Here is a 14,713-nt window from a genome sequence, read left to right on the forward strand (position 1 = left end):
ACCCTTGCACACTAGCTTTCTCCCATATGAACGGTCCATTTTAGCCTCTCTGACCTGCGTGCTATGTAAAGAGGAGGCCAATGCTTGGCTGTTCTGGTAGCGATGCTTGTTACAACTCATGATGAAATGACCCAACGCAAGTGAGGACACAGCTGCCCACCCTGGTGCTAGAAGGTAAGGTGAGTCCTCCAGGAGTACATCTGCCAGGATACATTTTCACTCCACAGCCTTGGTGGGTGGGACGAGGCTTTGTTGTAACTGTTTTTTAAAAAGTCTCCCAGGGAACCACTGACAATACCTCCTTCCTAGAGAAAAGTTTCAAGCTCCCCTCCTCTCTTTAGTGAGGCAATACAAAATCCATCATCCAAATGAAAGATACTTTTCACAATAGCCTTTATTGCCTGCAGACTTACATGTATAGTCCTTGAAACAATTAACTGTTTAGAAAATGGTTGCTTTTCTCAACCCTTGAGCCAGTTATTCCACGCTGGTAAGACCCTTTCACAGAAATGTAACAAGGTGCATTTTATAGAAAACATCTAATTAAATCACCAATTTCATGCTTTTAAATTGTATCTACAAGTGCAAAACTGCAACACCCAAATGTTTTTAGTATCTAAGTCAGATATCCAAAGGTTAGCTACATAATCAGAAATGCGCACACCACTGTTCTGATAATAAAGGCACATTTTCCAATAACCAATTATAACAAGAAGTGCAGCATTACCTAAATTGGGTGTGTCATCTTCCCCTCATGGGTCACAGGATGACACTGGGGGATGCGATGCCGTGCCTGCACTTGGCGATCCCAGGAGCACAGAGATGCACCAGACAGATCATGAAGGGCTCATGCTTGGAAACCACACCATTTCCTGACAGAGTGAAGGAATCGCCGTGGATTCATCGAAAGGGAGGAGGGAATTTAAGCTAATTCTCTTCACCTGCTGTGTTGTCAAATCTCTAAAACATTGACCAGATAACTTAGGTTTTATCATTTGTCGTAGAACAAAGATTAGAGAACTTGAAATTCATTTTGTATTTCCACTCCTCAGGAACGTCCAAAAAGCCAGTTCTGTTCCAGTACAAAGTAGAAAGTGGTGAATTGGCAATACGCCAAGACATAGACCGTTACCGTAATTCTTTTTGTTTCACAAAAAGTTAATGGAAACAAAACAACTTTCAAATAATATTCATTTGTCAATATGTATAATTTGCCATCCAAATGCTTTTTAAAAAGTTATTATCCTATTATTACACATTAAATTTACATGGAGTTGTCTCCTAATCCTGGGATTTTAACACCAAATGTTTAATTCTGAATACAAAGAAACATTCACATACTTAATTTTACAATATTCTGGAACAAGTTATATTCAAAAGTCAAATGAACAGAGAACATTCCACTTGCAACCAACACATAGTTGTTAACAAAATTAACCCCATTAATATTTAAAGATGGATTTATCCATTAATGCCTGTTTTAATTGCCACTTGATTTTGGTGGTTAGAAACTTTGGTTATGGTAAAAATGACCACATGTGTGGGAATTCATCACCTCAAAGCTCGGGACCACAGCTCCCCATGCGCGTGTTTTTCCGTCTGCAGTATTTCAAGGTGAGACAATAAAATAGTCACCTAAAATTGTATGAGATTTTATTCCTGGTGCTTTTTCAGCGAGAACCGTTTTTCCAGCCCTAGGGAAGGAGCCTGTGTGTTTTTGGCTGGAGGGATTCATCAATTCAGAACATCTGTGACAGCCAGGAGGAGGAAAGAAGGGAGGCTGGGATCACCTCCCGCCCCTTCCAGCACCTCTACTGAGAGTGGCAACTCCAGGCTGTCCCTCCCCATCCTGAGCCTTCCACGCTCTCCTCCATGCCACTAACACTCAGTATCTGACACCTGCAGTGCGAAGCCTCCAGAGTCCCCAGACTCACCTGGGCACTCCGCTCTTGTTGGTTCTAGTTTACTTGGACACACGGTTACCTTAAGGCTTGTCACACTCCAACACCTTTGTGTGTGTGTGTGTGTGTGTCTATTTCTTTCTAGGTTATAAACTCAGGCAGAGGCCTCATACATTCACTTCTCTATCCCACGATTCCAGTACAGCATTGGCCACATATTAACTAATGTGCAAATGAGCCCAAGAAGCTGGCCAGAAACCCCGAGAGACTGTGCCAAGTACATGCAGCTGCACCTGGGAATCCACCAAAGCATGACATCACGAGCACAGCCTCCTCCACCACACCTTCCCTTTCTCCTCCTTCCCCGCTGGCCTCAGACAGCTATGCATGGCTGCATGAACAAAGGTCTAAATCTAGACTTGTTTTAGCCTCCTCTTCCCTTCTTCTCATCTTTATTCTGCCTCCACCTTCTTCTTTCCATGTCTTCCCCTGCTGGCTTCTCTGTCGTTTCCCACAGTGGGTTCCCCCAACCCCTGTGGTCCTCATGTCCTGTTCTTGTTCCCTTTGTGCTGGATCCCACATCCTACAGCATCCAGGACCATCCTCCATGGCTGATGCCACAGCCTGCCAATTCCCAAATTCTTCACGTTTGTTTGACTTCCTAGTTAGTTGTAAAACCAAAGCCCAGGGAGGAGTCCCAAGGTGCACAGCACAGAGTCAATCTGCATGTGTACAGAGATGCAGATCCGTTTTTAATCAATGTAAGTATATGCATGTATGTATATACATATGCAATTCACATTCACAAGTCCTGGTATAAAGTTGCAATTTTTCTGGCTGCTATAAAATGTGCCAGTTTTAAAACTGTGCATTTGTTGCTTGCAAACTTATAAATATGTATAAACCCCATTATAAATAAATTGTGGCTGGCAGATGGCATTTAAGCTGCCAGCAATGGTTGCATGGAGTTATAAATGCTTATTAATTCTCCACTTTTAAATTCACAGCACGGACACTGGGATCTGTGACATGAAGTGGTGTGAAAACATAATTATAAATTAGAGGGGGGAAAGCCATCAATAAGAGACAGGTAAGGGCTGGAAACTCTCACTAGTGAGTGATTCTCAAAGTCAAGACTTCAGAGCAGCTGCATCAACATTGCTTGGAGAATTTTTGAAATGCAAATTCTCGGGCCCCACTCCAGACCTAGGGAGTCAGGAACTTGGCGGGGCCAGGGGGTGGGAAGGCCTGCAATCTTTGTCTGAACCAGCTCGCAGGGTGGTTCTGATGCCTGCCTTCCACTCCAAGTCTGCTTGTCATGAACGCCTGTCTCTCGGCCCAAGGACTTCCCCGGCTTGGGAAGCATGTACAGGTGTGTGCAGGGCCAGTCAGAAATTGTTTCCAGAAACAGCCTTCCATAAGTGATAGACTGGGTGAATAAATACCCCATCCGTCTCCCCGCTTTGCTGGGTTAACTCTGGGGTATCAGCTCTGTCTCTCAGGGTTCCCCAGTGGGATTCGGCTCCAGTTGTGCACACGATGGTAACTTACTTGATAATGCATGTCTTCCTCGTCAGCTTCCTTCTCTCCCTACTCCCGGGATCTTCACTCAAATAAACTATATACCCTCAAGTCCTCTCTCAGGGTTTCCCTCTGGAGAAACCCCAACTAAGACAGAGGAAACAGAAACACTGCCTCTTCCATCTGAATGACTCAGGCTTTTATGCATTTCAAGATGGAGCGCAGATGTAGAACCCCAGGAGGGAAGCACTGCTCGCCATTTCCATGGAGCGGGGGGTGAGCTTTACATACAGGTCCAGGACTGAGAGTCCTGTGCTCTTTCCTAAGTTGATCCCCAGCCCCTTGCATGGCTCCAGTTTCCTCTTCTGAAAAGCGGGGCCCCCAGCTGGGCTGTCTTGCCAAGCTCCCTGCCCTATGATCCTTGTGGAGCTGACAGTTCTAGGTTGGCACTATGTCCAGGAGTAGGTTTGTCCACTTCATCTGTCTTAGAGCCAACTTTGAAAGTTCCACGGGAGAACCTGAGTATTACTCTGAAACCCACTGCAAGGTCTGTCTAGGTCCTGCAATGACCTCTTTGCGATCTTTCCACAATCCTCCTACTCACTCCCAATCCTACTGTCACCGTCCACAGAAAGGGATTTATGGACAGCATGCAAAGTTGGGCCAGCAAGAGAGAACGGATGGGCACGTTGGGAATGCAGAATTTTACAAAATCATTGCGCTTTACATGTTTCATATATTTGTCGATCCCCAGCACTCCCTCAAGCTGGGAACATGTATAGCCCTGCAGTGTAGAGCACACCAAGGCTCAGAGAATTCCAGCAACCCGTCTGAGTCCATGCCGTTCTGGGTGTGCCAGGGTGGAGGCCGGATGGAGGTATCTACTCGTGGCCAGCACTGCCCCTGCCCCAGGAACGCCTACAGTCCGAGGCTTCTGCCCAGCTCAGCCCAACAGAAAAAAAATGTGTGACCGCCCTTCAGGTGGCAGCCAGTTTGGAGGAAATGAGGACCCAGACGTCCGTCTTAAAGCATTGCTTATAGAAAGAAGCTGCCCAAGTTTCAGATGCTACTGAAAAGGAAAGCTTTATTTTGGGAGCCAGGGGCCACCTTCAGAATCCTAGTACCAGGCATGGAGGCTGGGCCGGACACACATGTCCACTGTGCCCCCGGCACATGGGCCCTTTAGGATCCACCCTTCCCTGAGCCTGTCCTTCCTTTTAAGTTAGGCCTTTACCTATACACACAGCTTCTCATTTCCTTTCTTCATTAGAAATTACCCACGACCTCCTCCACCTCCAGGAGGCCCTAAAGAAGGCCACATATGGCCCAATCAGGCCTTTGTCCATTATCCCAACATTAGAGATGGCCTGACAAAATAGCTGCTCGCTCATCAAGGCTGAGCGGACGCCCAGTCTTTGGGCGCTTCTGATATAAAAAGCAGCAACAGTGGTGTCTTAAGCACAGGATTTAAGATTGAGTCATTTGACTGCGGTGTTTTTCACCTCCCCACCTGATTCTCCAGTGAGCTACTCAGAGGCAGCCTTGGAGGTCAAGAATCAAAGCTGAGTTAAACCACAATGAGCACCCCCATGAGAGGCCCAGCCGGCCTCCGCGGGACAGAGATGTCATTTGAAGCACAGCTGATTCATTCGTGGGGTTAAGGGAGGGGGGTAGGGGTCTCTAGGGCCACTCGGTAAGAGCAGAGGGGCCGTTTTAGGACTGCTGGCCCCCACCTTGTACTCCCAGAAGACATAGAGTTTGGGGTTAAGTGTTGGGGGTGCCCACTGGAGGGGCAGCAGGGCCCAGGTGCACTCTGCAGGGCCACAGTGGCCCAGCACAGCAGCAGCGACTGTGCCCTAGAAGCCTGAGGCCCTGGAACGCAAGGTATAGTGCCATTCCCACTGCATTCATTGTTCAGCTTCCCTGCCCTGCCCAGGCAGAGATGTGGCCTGAGAAAGGGTGGGGAAGAGGGGCCCAGGCTAAACAGGGAGGAGGCTCCACTGCTTTTGCCTTGGAATCCTGAGCTCAAAGCACAGGCTGGCACACAGCAGGGCTCAGGAAATGCTGAGTGAGCAGAAGGGCTCTGCAGCCAGATGACAACATGGCCTCCAGCAAGGTGTGGCACCAGCCCCAGCCTCAGTTTCCTCATGTGTCAGTGAGGCTCACAGGAATGGCCCAGCACACGGTGCTGGAGGGAAGAGTTGGGATAACTAATGTGCACTCTAATCCGCTTTACAAATGGAAGGGAACAAAGATTAGAAAATTGCTGCCATCTGCTATGTCTGAAGCCTGCTCATTTCACTGGCACTATTCTAGTGTAACCAATATTATAATCTGAGATTTAAAATGTATATTTTGAATTAATATTAAAAAGAAAAAATTTGACTCCAATACTTTGAATTTTTAAATTGATTCTCATGCAAAAAAAGTATTATATATATTTTCTATCACCATCGAACTAGACACTGACTTCACAGCAGGAGCTACTAAAGCTGCAGATTACCATTCAAGTCCCCCCAAGAGAAAAATAAAGTATATCAAATGTTATAGCATTCACAGCTCCTAATTTGCAGTTTCCTACTTTGCTATTGTCCCTGAATGCTATAATAGCATTTTGACCTTTCACAAATGGGGAATGCACGAATGTTGAAAGAAGGTCATTTCGCACATTTTTCTATGTGGTGCACATGCACACACAGGTGGGTCAGAGCTGTGTGTGTCTCTCCAGGGCTCCTAGCCTCCCAGAGGACAGATGTGCAGGGCGGCTCTCAGAGCATCCAAATCAACACTGTCTCGGGGCAGAAGCCTGATGCAGCTGCTGCCAGCATCCCCATGCAGCCCTCTGCTTCTAGATCACTAAGCAGAGTATCCACATGATGCCTGAAGCCAAAACCATTTCAGGAAACAGTAGCTCAGTCTACATTAGTGCCAGACTCTCCAGAGTGTCAATCCACTGCAGAACATTCTAGAACACTGACTTCACTGTCATCTCAAATTCATTGGACTCTCAAAGGCAAAACTCCCCTAGAAACCCATGTATGAAGGCTGGGGCCTGCCCTGACTCATCCTCACTGGTTAGCTCTAACCTATCCTTCCATCTGGCCACACACACACCCCAAGGCAGAAATGGGGCTCACACCATTGGCATTAGAACTTAGCAGTATTATTATCTGCCAGAGTTTTCAGACTCCTTGTAACTCTCCTTACAGGATCAGATTTATCACTATCCAACTCTAAACATGTTTAGGGTGTCTTTCTGTTCTGCTGACCTGTGCCCTACAGGGTGCTGTACCCTGTTGGGGTCTCACCAGAACGAGAGCCAAGCTGCCAACAAGCAAATGGATCCATCTATTCTTTAAAGGGTATCTGTGAAAATCACAGGGCAGTCTCAGCTGAGATAGTATTTGAAAGCCATAAACATTGCCAGTTTTCTAACACCAAATAACTCCTCAGGAAATGACAGTATTTTACCTGGAAGAAAGGGAGTCAAGACAAAGAGTGGGGGTGGGCACAAGCTCTTCCCTGCAGCAACTGGGAAACCTTGTTGGGACAGCAGGCCTTTCCCCCATCCCTCGTGCCAGAGGCAGAACCTCAAATGGATTCCAGTGACTCCTGGGCTTCTGACACATGCAGCCCCAGAAGCCTCAATGCCTGAGTCTCCGGGACTGAGCTCTGGGATGGGTGCCTGCTCTTGCTGTCACACAGGCTTCTCCCCTATTGTATAAGGTGGAAGGGGGACTTTACTAGCAACTACCACAAGCAGCCTGTAGTCAACCGCTGACGAGAGGGAGCTGCAAACAGGAACTTGCCCTGGCCACCCTTCTACAAATACCCATTTTAGCATCAGATGCACAAGAACAGGGAAGCACTCGTCAACCAAGATCTTGGCTGGTGAAGCTTATTTTGTGCCATTTTGGCATGAAATGAATTCCCAAGTACTCCTCGCACAACTGGGGTCAAGGGTGGTGGGGTCCGGTGCTCAGCAGGACCCGGAGGAGCTGGAGTGCCACCTGTTCTTTAGTGAAGCTGCAGTGAGTCGTCTGGTGCTGGACACCCCAGGCACGTGGAGTGCAGTGCAGGGAGCACAGGAGGTATCCTAGGGAGGCCAAGGGAGGATGTCTGCTCCCGCCAGCAAGCACAGTCATGCCTCAGAACAAGTATCTCATAGCTTTCAGTGCAGGGCTAGGCATGCTCTGAGCAGCACGCCTTGCAATTCCATCACAATTCTGTGCTTCTATTCCCCTCCAATTGTGCTTATTAGGTAAAACTGCAGGCTACACCTTCCTAGTGGCATTTCCTGGTGGAATGGGTCAGTTGAATTAAATTTTTGCCTGGACAACTACAGTCAAACTTATTTTTTTTTTCATTAAAAACATACAGCACAGAACATTAGTCTTACATCTTTCTTAGTCTTAAAAAATATAAATATAGAGGGATACTTTGTACAGGATGTATAGGTATGTACACCTTTAATATGCATATGAGAAATTCAGAACCAAGTTTACGAAACTTGACCTTAAAGGAAGCCTTCCTTTTGAAGCTTTTGAAGAAGGCTCTGAGCCATAGGCAGCTGTCCCAGTTCCTGCAGCCCCGATTCCAGTCCACTCCAGGTCCTCCTGACCTGGTGCACAGTGCTGGGAGCAGCGCTGGCTGGGTCACTGCTTCCTCTCCACTGGCTGCTGGAGGCACAGCTCACTCCCTGCAGAGACGATGGGCAGGCTGCTCTCTAGGTGGTGGTTGATGAGGTGGCTGATGCTGTCAAAGACTCTGTCTTTCGTCCGGATCTATGAATGAAGCCAAGAATGGTTAAGCACATACCACAGGCAGTAAAAAGAGAACATGCTTTGCTCAGAATCAGCCAGACCATCTGAACTGGCCCAGAAGGAAAGGAGGAGGGGACAAGGGGCTTCCTCCACTTTAGAGATGCTGTCTGCAAAGACCCTGGTCACTAGCAACGGCCAATCCATTTCATTGGTTGGGCTCACCTCCAAACTACCTGAAGACCTTTCAGTAACCATAAGCCCAGGACCCTGGGACTGAGCTCTGGAATGTCTCAGCCCACTGTCCTATAGGCATGGCCTCCCCAACCTTCACCAACCAGGGCCGCCTCACCTGTCTCTCCTGCTTCCTCCCTGGGAGGGAGCCCTGCACTGGGCTCTGCAGTCTCCCATGACCCTCCCACCTCTAGGCCTTTGCATGGCCATCTCCTGGCCCACAATGAGTGTCTTCCATCTGATCCTGGCCCCACCTCAATGCCAGCACCTCTGGGCAGCCTTCCTTCCTCCCCAGGCATCCTGGGCACCCACCAGGGGCAAGCTCCACAGTTCCCCAGAGGAGCTGCTATTGCCCCTGCAGTCCCCGACTGGAGAGTGAGCCAGGTTGGGTCAGAAGTACAGGCTCCATGTTCCTGGGCTTTCAATTCTACAGCCTGCCCATAAATTTTAATGCCATGTTAGGGGAAAGGAAGTTGAACACTCTGCCCTGCTTGCTGGCCTGCACTGTGGTCCCTGGGGTCCATCAGCTGCCTCTACTCTGAGCTGGCACATTCACAGATATGGCTCACACTTGAAAAAGGTGGGGTGGGGGCTGTCAGGAGCTGTCTTTTGAGGAATTCTGGACACAATCCCCTGGGACTTGCATGTTTGACAAGTGGGAGATGGAGGCAGAAAGCAGCCACCTGGCTATGTCCATTCACCCTCACAGGCCACCCTTGCGGTTATGCTCGAGGGTCAGTTGAATTCCCTGGCTTCGCTCTCCAGCCTTAGTAGGGGTCTCCTCTCCATCAGTGTGTGCAGATGAATTTCCAGGAGCCCATCCTTTCATGGGACACCCAGCTCTCCTCGTCCTCCTGCAGGGACTCCCGAGGCTATGTTCGTTCTCCGGTTTTCCCCAGTATTATCTTTTCCCCAAATTCTCATTGTCACTCCTGCTTCCACTAATGTGGCCACTCTTGCCTCTCCCCCTCCGTCAACCTACCAAAGAAACATCAGCCTCTGAACTTTTAACCACCATCCCGCCCCTACCCCAAGTCTATACTTCAGGTGTGCATATTGGAAGTCCCTACCCAAGGTGCTCTGAGAAGCTCATACCATCTGCTCATGGCTCTACCAACTAGCAGCTGAAGGAACAGAAGAACTTTGAAATTAGAGTGTTTTCCTCCTGCAGGAACCCTCGCCACCCATCTCTGTAAGCACCAGAGGGAGAAGAGCTCTCTGGACCAGAGGGTCTCCTGATTTTTGGGCACTAAGCCTCACTAAGGATGTAACCTATTGGGCAAGTTCAGAAAGGAAGCTTTTGGCAAGACTTCCCAGCATCTTTCTCCTGAAGTTGTTTAATTCTCTTGGGGCTCCTCAGCATTCCTGCCCCAGAAAGACCCCCTGGGTGACTCAAGCAGCATACTTATTTGGAAGCTGGGGGCACCCAGGAACTCGGCTTGCGACCAGTACTGGGGTATTGCCTTAACATTGACTCCTTACTCTCATTCCTTAATGACTGACACTCACGTAAGTTCTGAGCAAACTGGAATGGGTGAAGCGTGGTTTAGGGCAGGGAAGTGTCTGAGACAATAGTCTCAACCTGGTCTCACCTCCAAACCTCCTGAGGACCTTTTAGTAACCACAGTCCAGGCCCCAGGCCAGTTCCATAAGGAGCTCAGGGTGTGGCCTGGGGACCAAGTGTCTTAGGCTCCTCCAGTGATTCCAACATGCTGTCAAAGCTGAGAACCACCAGTTAGCATATTTCAGTATATAGGCTGGCCAACATAAACACATATATATGTATTTACTGACTAAGGAAGTAGAGAGGCCAGTTCACTTCTTTGCCATAAATACTGAAGTCTGGCTCCTGTCCAAAGAACTTACAGCCGACAGAACTCTCTGTGTGGACCCACCTGTTATGCACTAGAAATGCTGATGGCTGATTAAAACCACTGGGCAGCCAAGACAAACCAAGACTCCAGACATACCTGCAAGGATTCTGCCACAGTGAAGACACATGGAATGTTAACCCCAGACAACTGGTTGAGGCTGTGCATAGTAAAGAGGAAATAAAAATCAAGATGAAAGCCTTCATTCTAGTCAGGCTACAGAAGAGACTAAAATGTACATATACTAGAAATTTTAAAAAGTCTAAAATTAATCATCTAAGCTTCCACCTTAGGAAGCTAAAAAAAAGAAGAACAAATTAATCTAAAGTAAGCAGGAGGAAAGAAATAATAGATAAAAATTAGGGCAGAAATCAATAAATTGAAAACAGCAAATCAGTAGAAAAAAATAAATGAAACCAAAAGTTGGTTCTTTGAAAATATCAATACAATTGATAAATCTCTAGCCGGGCTAAGAAAAAAAGATGATAAGGCCCAAATTATCAATATAAGAAAGAAAAGAGGGGACCCCACAAGAGATCCCATGAACATTAAAAAGACAGTAAAGGAATACAGGAATAACAGAATTCAACCTTGTGGCCAGTTTATCAGGTTCTTATTTGCATTTGATTTACAATATTCCCAACATATGATAGGTTTATTGGGATGTAAGCTCATCCTAGGTTGGGGAGCATCTGTATTATGGATGACTCTATGCTCATAAATTTGATCATCTAAATTTCAAAATTCCTTGAAAGGCACAACCTGCCAAAACTCACACAAGAAGAAACAAACAACCGGAATAGGCATATATATATTAAAGAAATTGAACCAATAATTAATAACCTTCCAAAACAAAAAATACAAGGCCTAGATGGGTTCACTGGTGAATTCTATCAAGCATTTAAGGAATAATTTATTTCAATTCCCTACAATCTTTCTCAGAAGATAGAATCAGAGAACATACTTCCTCATTTTATGAAGTCAGCATTACCTTAATACCAAATCCAAAGACATTAAAAGAACTCTAACAGAACAGAGCACTCAGAAATAATACCACACATCTACAGCCATCTGATCTTTGACAAATCTGACAAAAACAAGAAATGGGGAAAGGATTCTGTATTTAATAAATGGTGCTGGGAAAATTGGCTAGCCATAAGTAGAAAGCTGAAACTGGATCCTTTCCTTGCTCCTTATACGAAAATTAATTCAAGATGGATTAGAGACTTAAATGTTAGACCTAAAACCATAAAAACCCTAGAAGAAAACCTAGGTAATACCATTCAGGACATAGGCATGGGCAAGGACTTCATGACTAAAACACCAAAAGCAATGGCAACAGAAGCCAAAATTGACAAATGGGATCTAATTAAACGAAAGAGCTTCTGCACAGCAAAAGAAACTACCATCAGAGTGAACAGGCAACCTACAGAATGGGAGAAAATGTTCGCAATCTACTCATCTGACAAAGGGCTAATATCCAGAATCTACAAAGAACTCAATCAAATTTACAAGAAAAAAACAAACAACCCCGTCAAAAAGTGGGCAAAGGATATGAACAGACATTTCTCAAAAGAAGACATTCATACAGCTAACAGACACATGAAAAAATGCTCATCATCACTCGCCATCAGAGAAATGCAAATCAAAACCACAATGAGATACCATCTTACACCAGTTAGAATGGCAATCATTAAAAAATCAGGAAACAATAGGTGCTGGAGAGGATGTGGAGAAATAGGAACACTTTTACACTGTTGGTGGGACTGTAAACTAGTTCAACCATTGTGGAAAACAGTGTGGCGATTCCTCAAGGATCTAGAACTAGATGTACCATTTGACTCAGCCATCCCATTACTGGGGATATACCCAAAGGATTATAAGTCATGCTGCTATAAAGACACATGCACACGTATGTTTATTGCGGCACTATTCACAATAGCAAAGACTTGGAATCAACCCAAATGTCCATGAGTGACAGACTGGATTAAGAAATGTGGCACATATACACCATGGAATACTATGCAGCCATGAAAAAGGATGAGTTCGTGTCCTTTGCAGGGACATGGATGCAGCTGGAAACCATCATTCTCAGCAAACTACTGCAAGAACAGAAAACCAAATACTGCATGTTCTCACTAACAGGTGGGAATTGAACAATGAGATCACTTGGACACAGGAAGGAGAACATCACACACCAGGTCCTATTGTGGGGAGAGGGGAGGGGTGAGGGGTAGCATTAGGAGATATACGTAATGTAAATGATGAGTCAATGGGTGCAGCACACCAACATGGCACATGTATACATATGTAACAAACCTGCACATTGTGCACATGTACCCTAGAACTTAAAGTATAATAATAAAAAAAGAACTCTATAGCACAATATCTCTCATGAACATAGATGTAAAAATGCTCAACAAATATTAACAAATTGAACCCAACAATGTATAAAAATAATTATAGACCACAACCAAGTGGAATTTATTTCAGGTCCAATATTCAGAAATCAATTACTTTTATCCATCATGTTAAAGAAGAAAAATCACATGATCATATCAATGGATGCAGACAAAGCATTTGACAAAATCCAACACCTCTTACCAAGAGATTTTTTCTTTAAAAAAAAAAAAGGGTCTTTTTTTACAAACAAATGGAAACACATTCCATGCTCATGGATAGGAAGAATCGATATCATGAAAATGGCCATACTGCCCAAACTAATTTATAGATTCAACTCTGTCCCCATCAAGCTACTGCTGACTTTCTTCACAGAATTAGAAAAAACTACTTTAAATTTCATATGGAACCAAAAAAGAGCCCACATCGCCAAGACAATTGTAAGCAAAAAGAACAAAGCTGGAGGCATCATACTACCTGACTTCAAATTATACTACAAGGCTACAGTAACCAAAACAGTATGGTACTGGTACCAAAACAGATATATAGACCAATGGAACAGAACAGAGGCCTCATAAATAACACCACACATCTACAACCATCTGATCTTTGGCAAACCTGACAAAAACACGCAATGGGGAAAGGATTCCCTGTTTAATAAATGGTGTTGGGAAAACTGGCTAGCCCTAAGCAGAAAACAGAAACTGGACCCCCTCCTTATACCTTACACAAAAATTAACTCAAGAAGGATTAAAGACTTAAATGCAAGACCTAAAACCATAAAAACCCTAGAAGAAAACCTAGGCAATACATTTAAGACATAAGCATGCGCAAAGACTTCATGACTAAAACACCAAAAGCAATGGCAACAAAAGCCAAAATTGACAAATGGGATCTAATTAAACTAAAGAGCTTCTGCACAGCAAAATAAACTATCATCAGAGTGAAAAGGCAACCTACAGAATGGGAGAAAATTTTTACAATCTACCCATCTGACAAAGGGCTAATATCCAGAATCTACCAAAGAACTTAAACACATTTACAAGAGAAAAACAACCCCATCAAAAAGTGGGCGAAGGATATGAACAGACACTTTTCAAAAGAAGACATTTATGCAGCCAGCAAAGTATGAAAAGGGGCTCATCATCAGTGGTGATTAGAGAAATGCAAATCAAAACCACAATAAGATACCATATCACGTCAGTTAGAATAGTGATCATTAAAAAGTCAGGAAACAACAGATGCTGGAGAGGATGTGGAGAAATAGGAATGCTTTTACACTGCTGGTGGGAGTGTAAATTAGTTCAACCATTGTGGAAGACAGTATGGTGACTCCTCAAGGATCTAGAACCAGAAATACCATTTGACCCAGCAATCTCATTACTGGGTATATACCCAAAGGATTATAAATCATTCTACTAAAAAGACACATGCACATGTATGTTTATTGCAGCACTGTTCACAATAGCAAAGACTTGGAACCAACCCAAATGCCCATCAATGATACACTGGATAAAGAAAACGTGGCACATATACACTATGCAACCATAAAAAAGGATGAGTTCATGTCCTTTGCAGGGACGTGGATGAAGCTGGAAACGGTCATTCTCAGCAAACTAACACAGGAACAGAAAACCAAACACCACATGTCCTCACTCATAAGTGGGAGTTGAACAATGAGAACATGTGGACACAGGGAGAGGAACATCACACACCAGGGCCTGTCAGAGGGTGGGGGGCTAGGGATAGCATTAGCAGAAATACCTAATGTAGATGACGGGTTGATGGGCGCAGCAAACTACCATGGCATGTGTATACTATGTAACAAACCTGCACGTTCTGCACAGGTATCCCAGAACTTAAACTGTAATTTTTAAAAGGGTCTTAAAAAAAAAAAAAAAAAAAAAAAACTCTTGATAAAGCAGGTTTTTCTTTTTTCTTTTCTTTTCCTTTTTTTTAAAGCCCTCTTGATAAAGTAGGAGAGGAAATTCCTCAACTTGATAAAGAATATCTATGGGTCGGGCAC

General features: G+C 45.0%; 1 protein-coding gene and 1 pseudogene across 4 annotated transcripts in view; one reads left to right on the forward strand and one right to left on the reverse strand.

The window, feature by feature from the left end:
* Positions 1-376: 376 nt before the first annotated feature.
* Positions 377-14,713, reverse strand: part of SHC3 (SHC adaptor protein 3) — a 176,969-nt gene continuing 162,632 nt past the window's right edge. For 3 of the 4 annotated variants that reach the window (XM_010371270.2, XM_030920395.1, XM_030920394.1), the window contains exon 12: positions 8,078-8,206. In XM_010371270.2, coding sequence (XP_010369572.2) covers positions 8,078-8,206 — 129 coding nt within the window. Of the gene's footprint in view, positions 8,207-14,713 lie in introns of all 4 variants that reach the window. The other variant, XM_030920393.1, reaches the window with a different exon arrangement.
* Positions 2,135-2,794, forward strand: LOC104668491 (annotated as a pseudogene).

This window comes from Rhinopithecus roxellana, chromosome 16, assembly GCF_007565055.1.
Source record: "Rhinopithecus roxellana isolate Shanxi Qingling chromosome 16, ASM756505v1, whole genome shotgun sequence".
In the NCBI taxonomy this organism is placed as follows: domain Eukaryota; kingdom Metazoa; phylum Chordata; class Mammalia; order Primates; family Cercopithecidae; genus Rhinopithecus; species Rhinopithecus roxellana.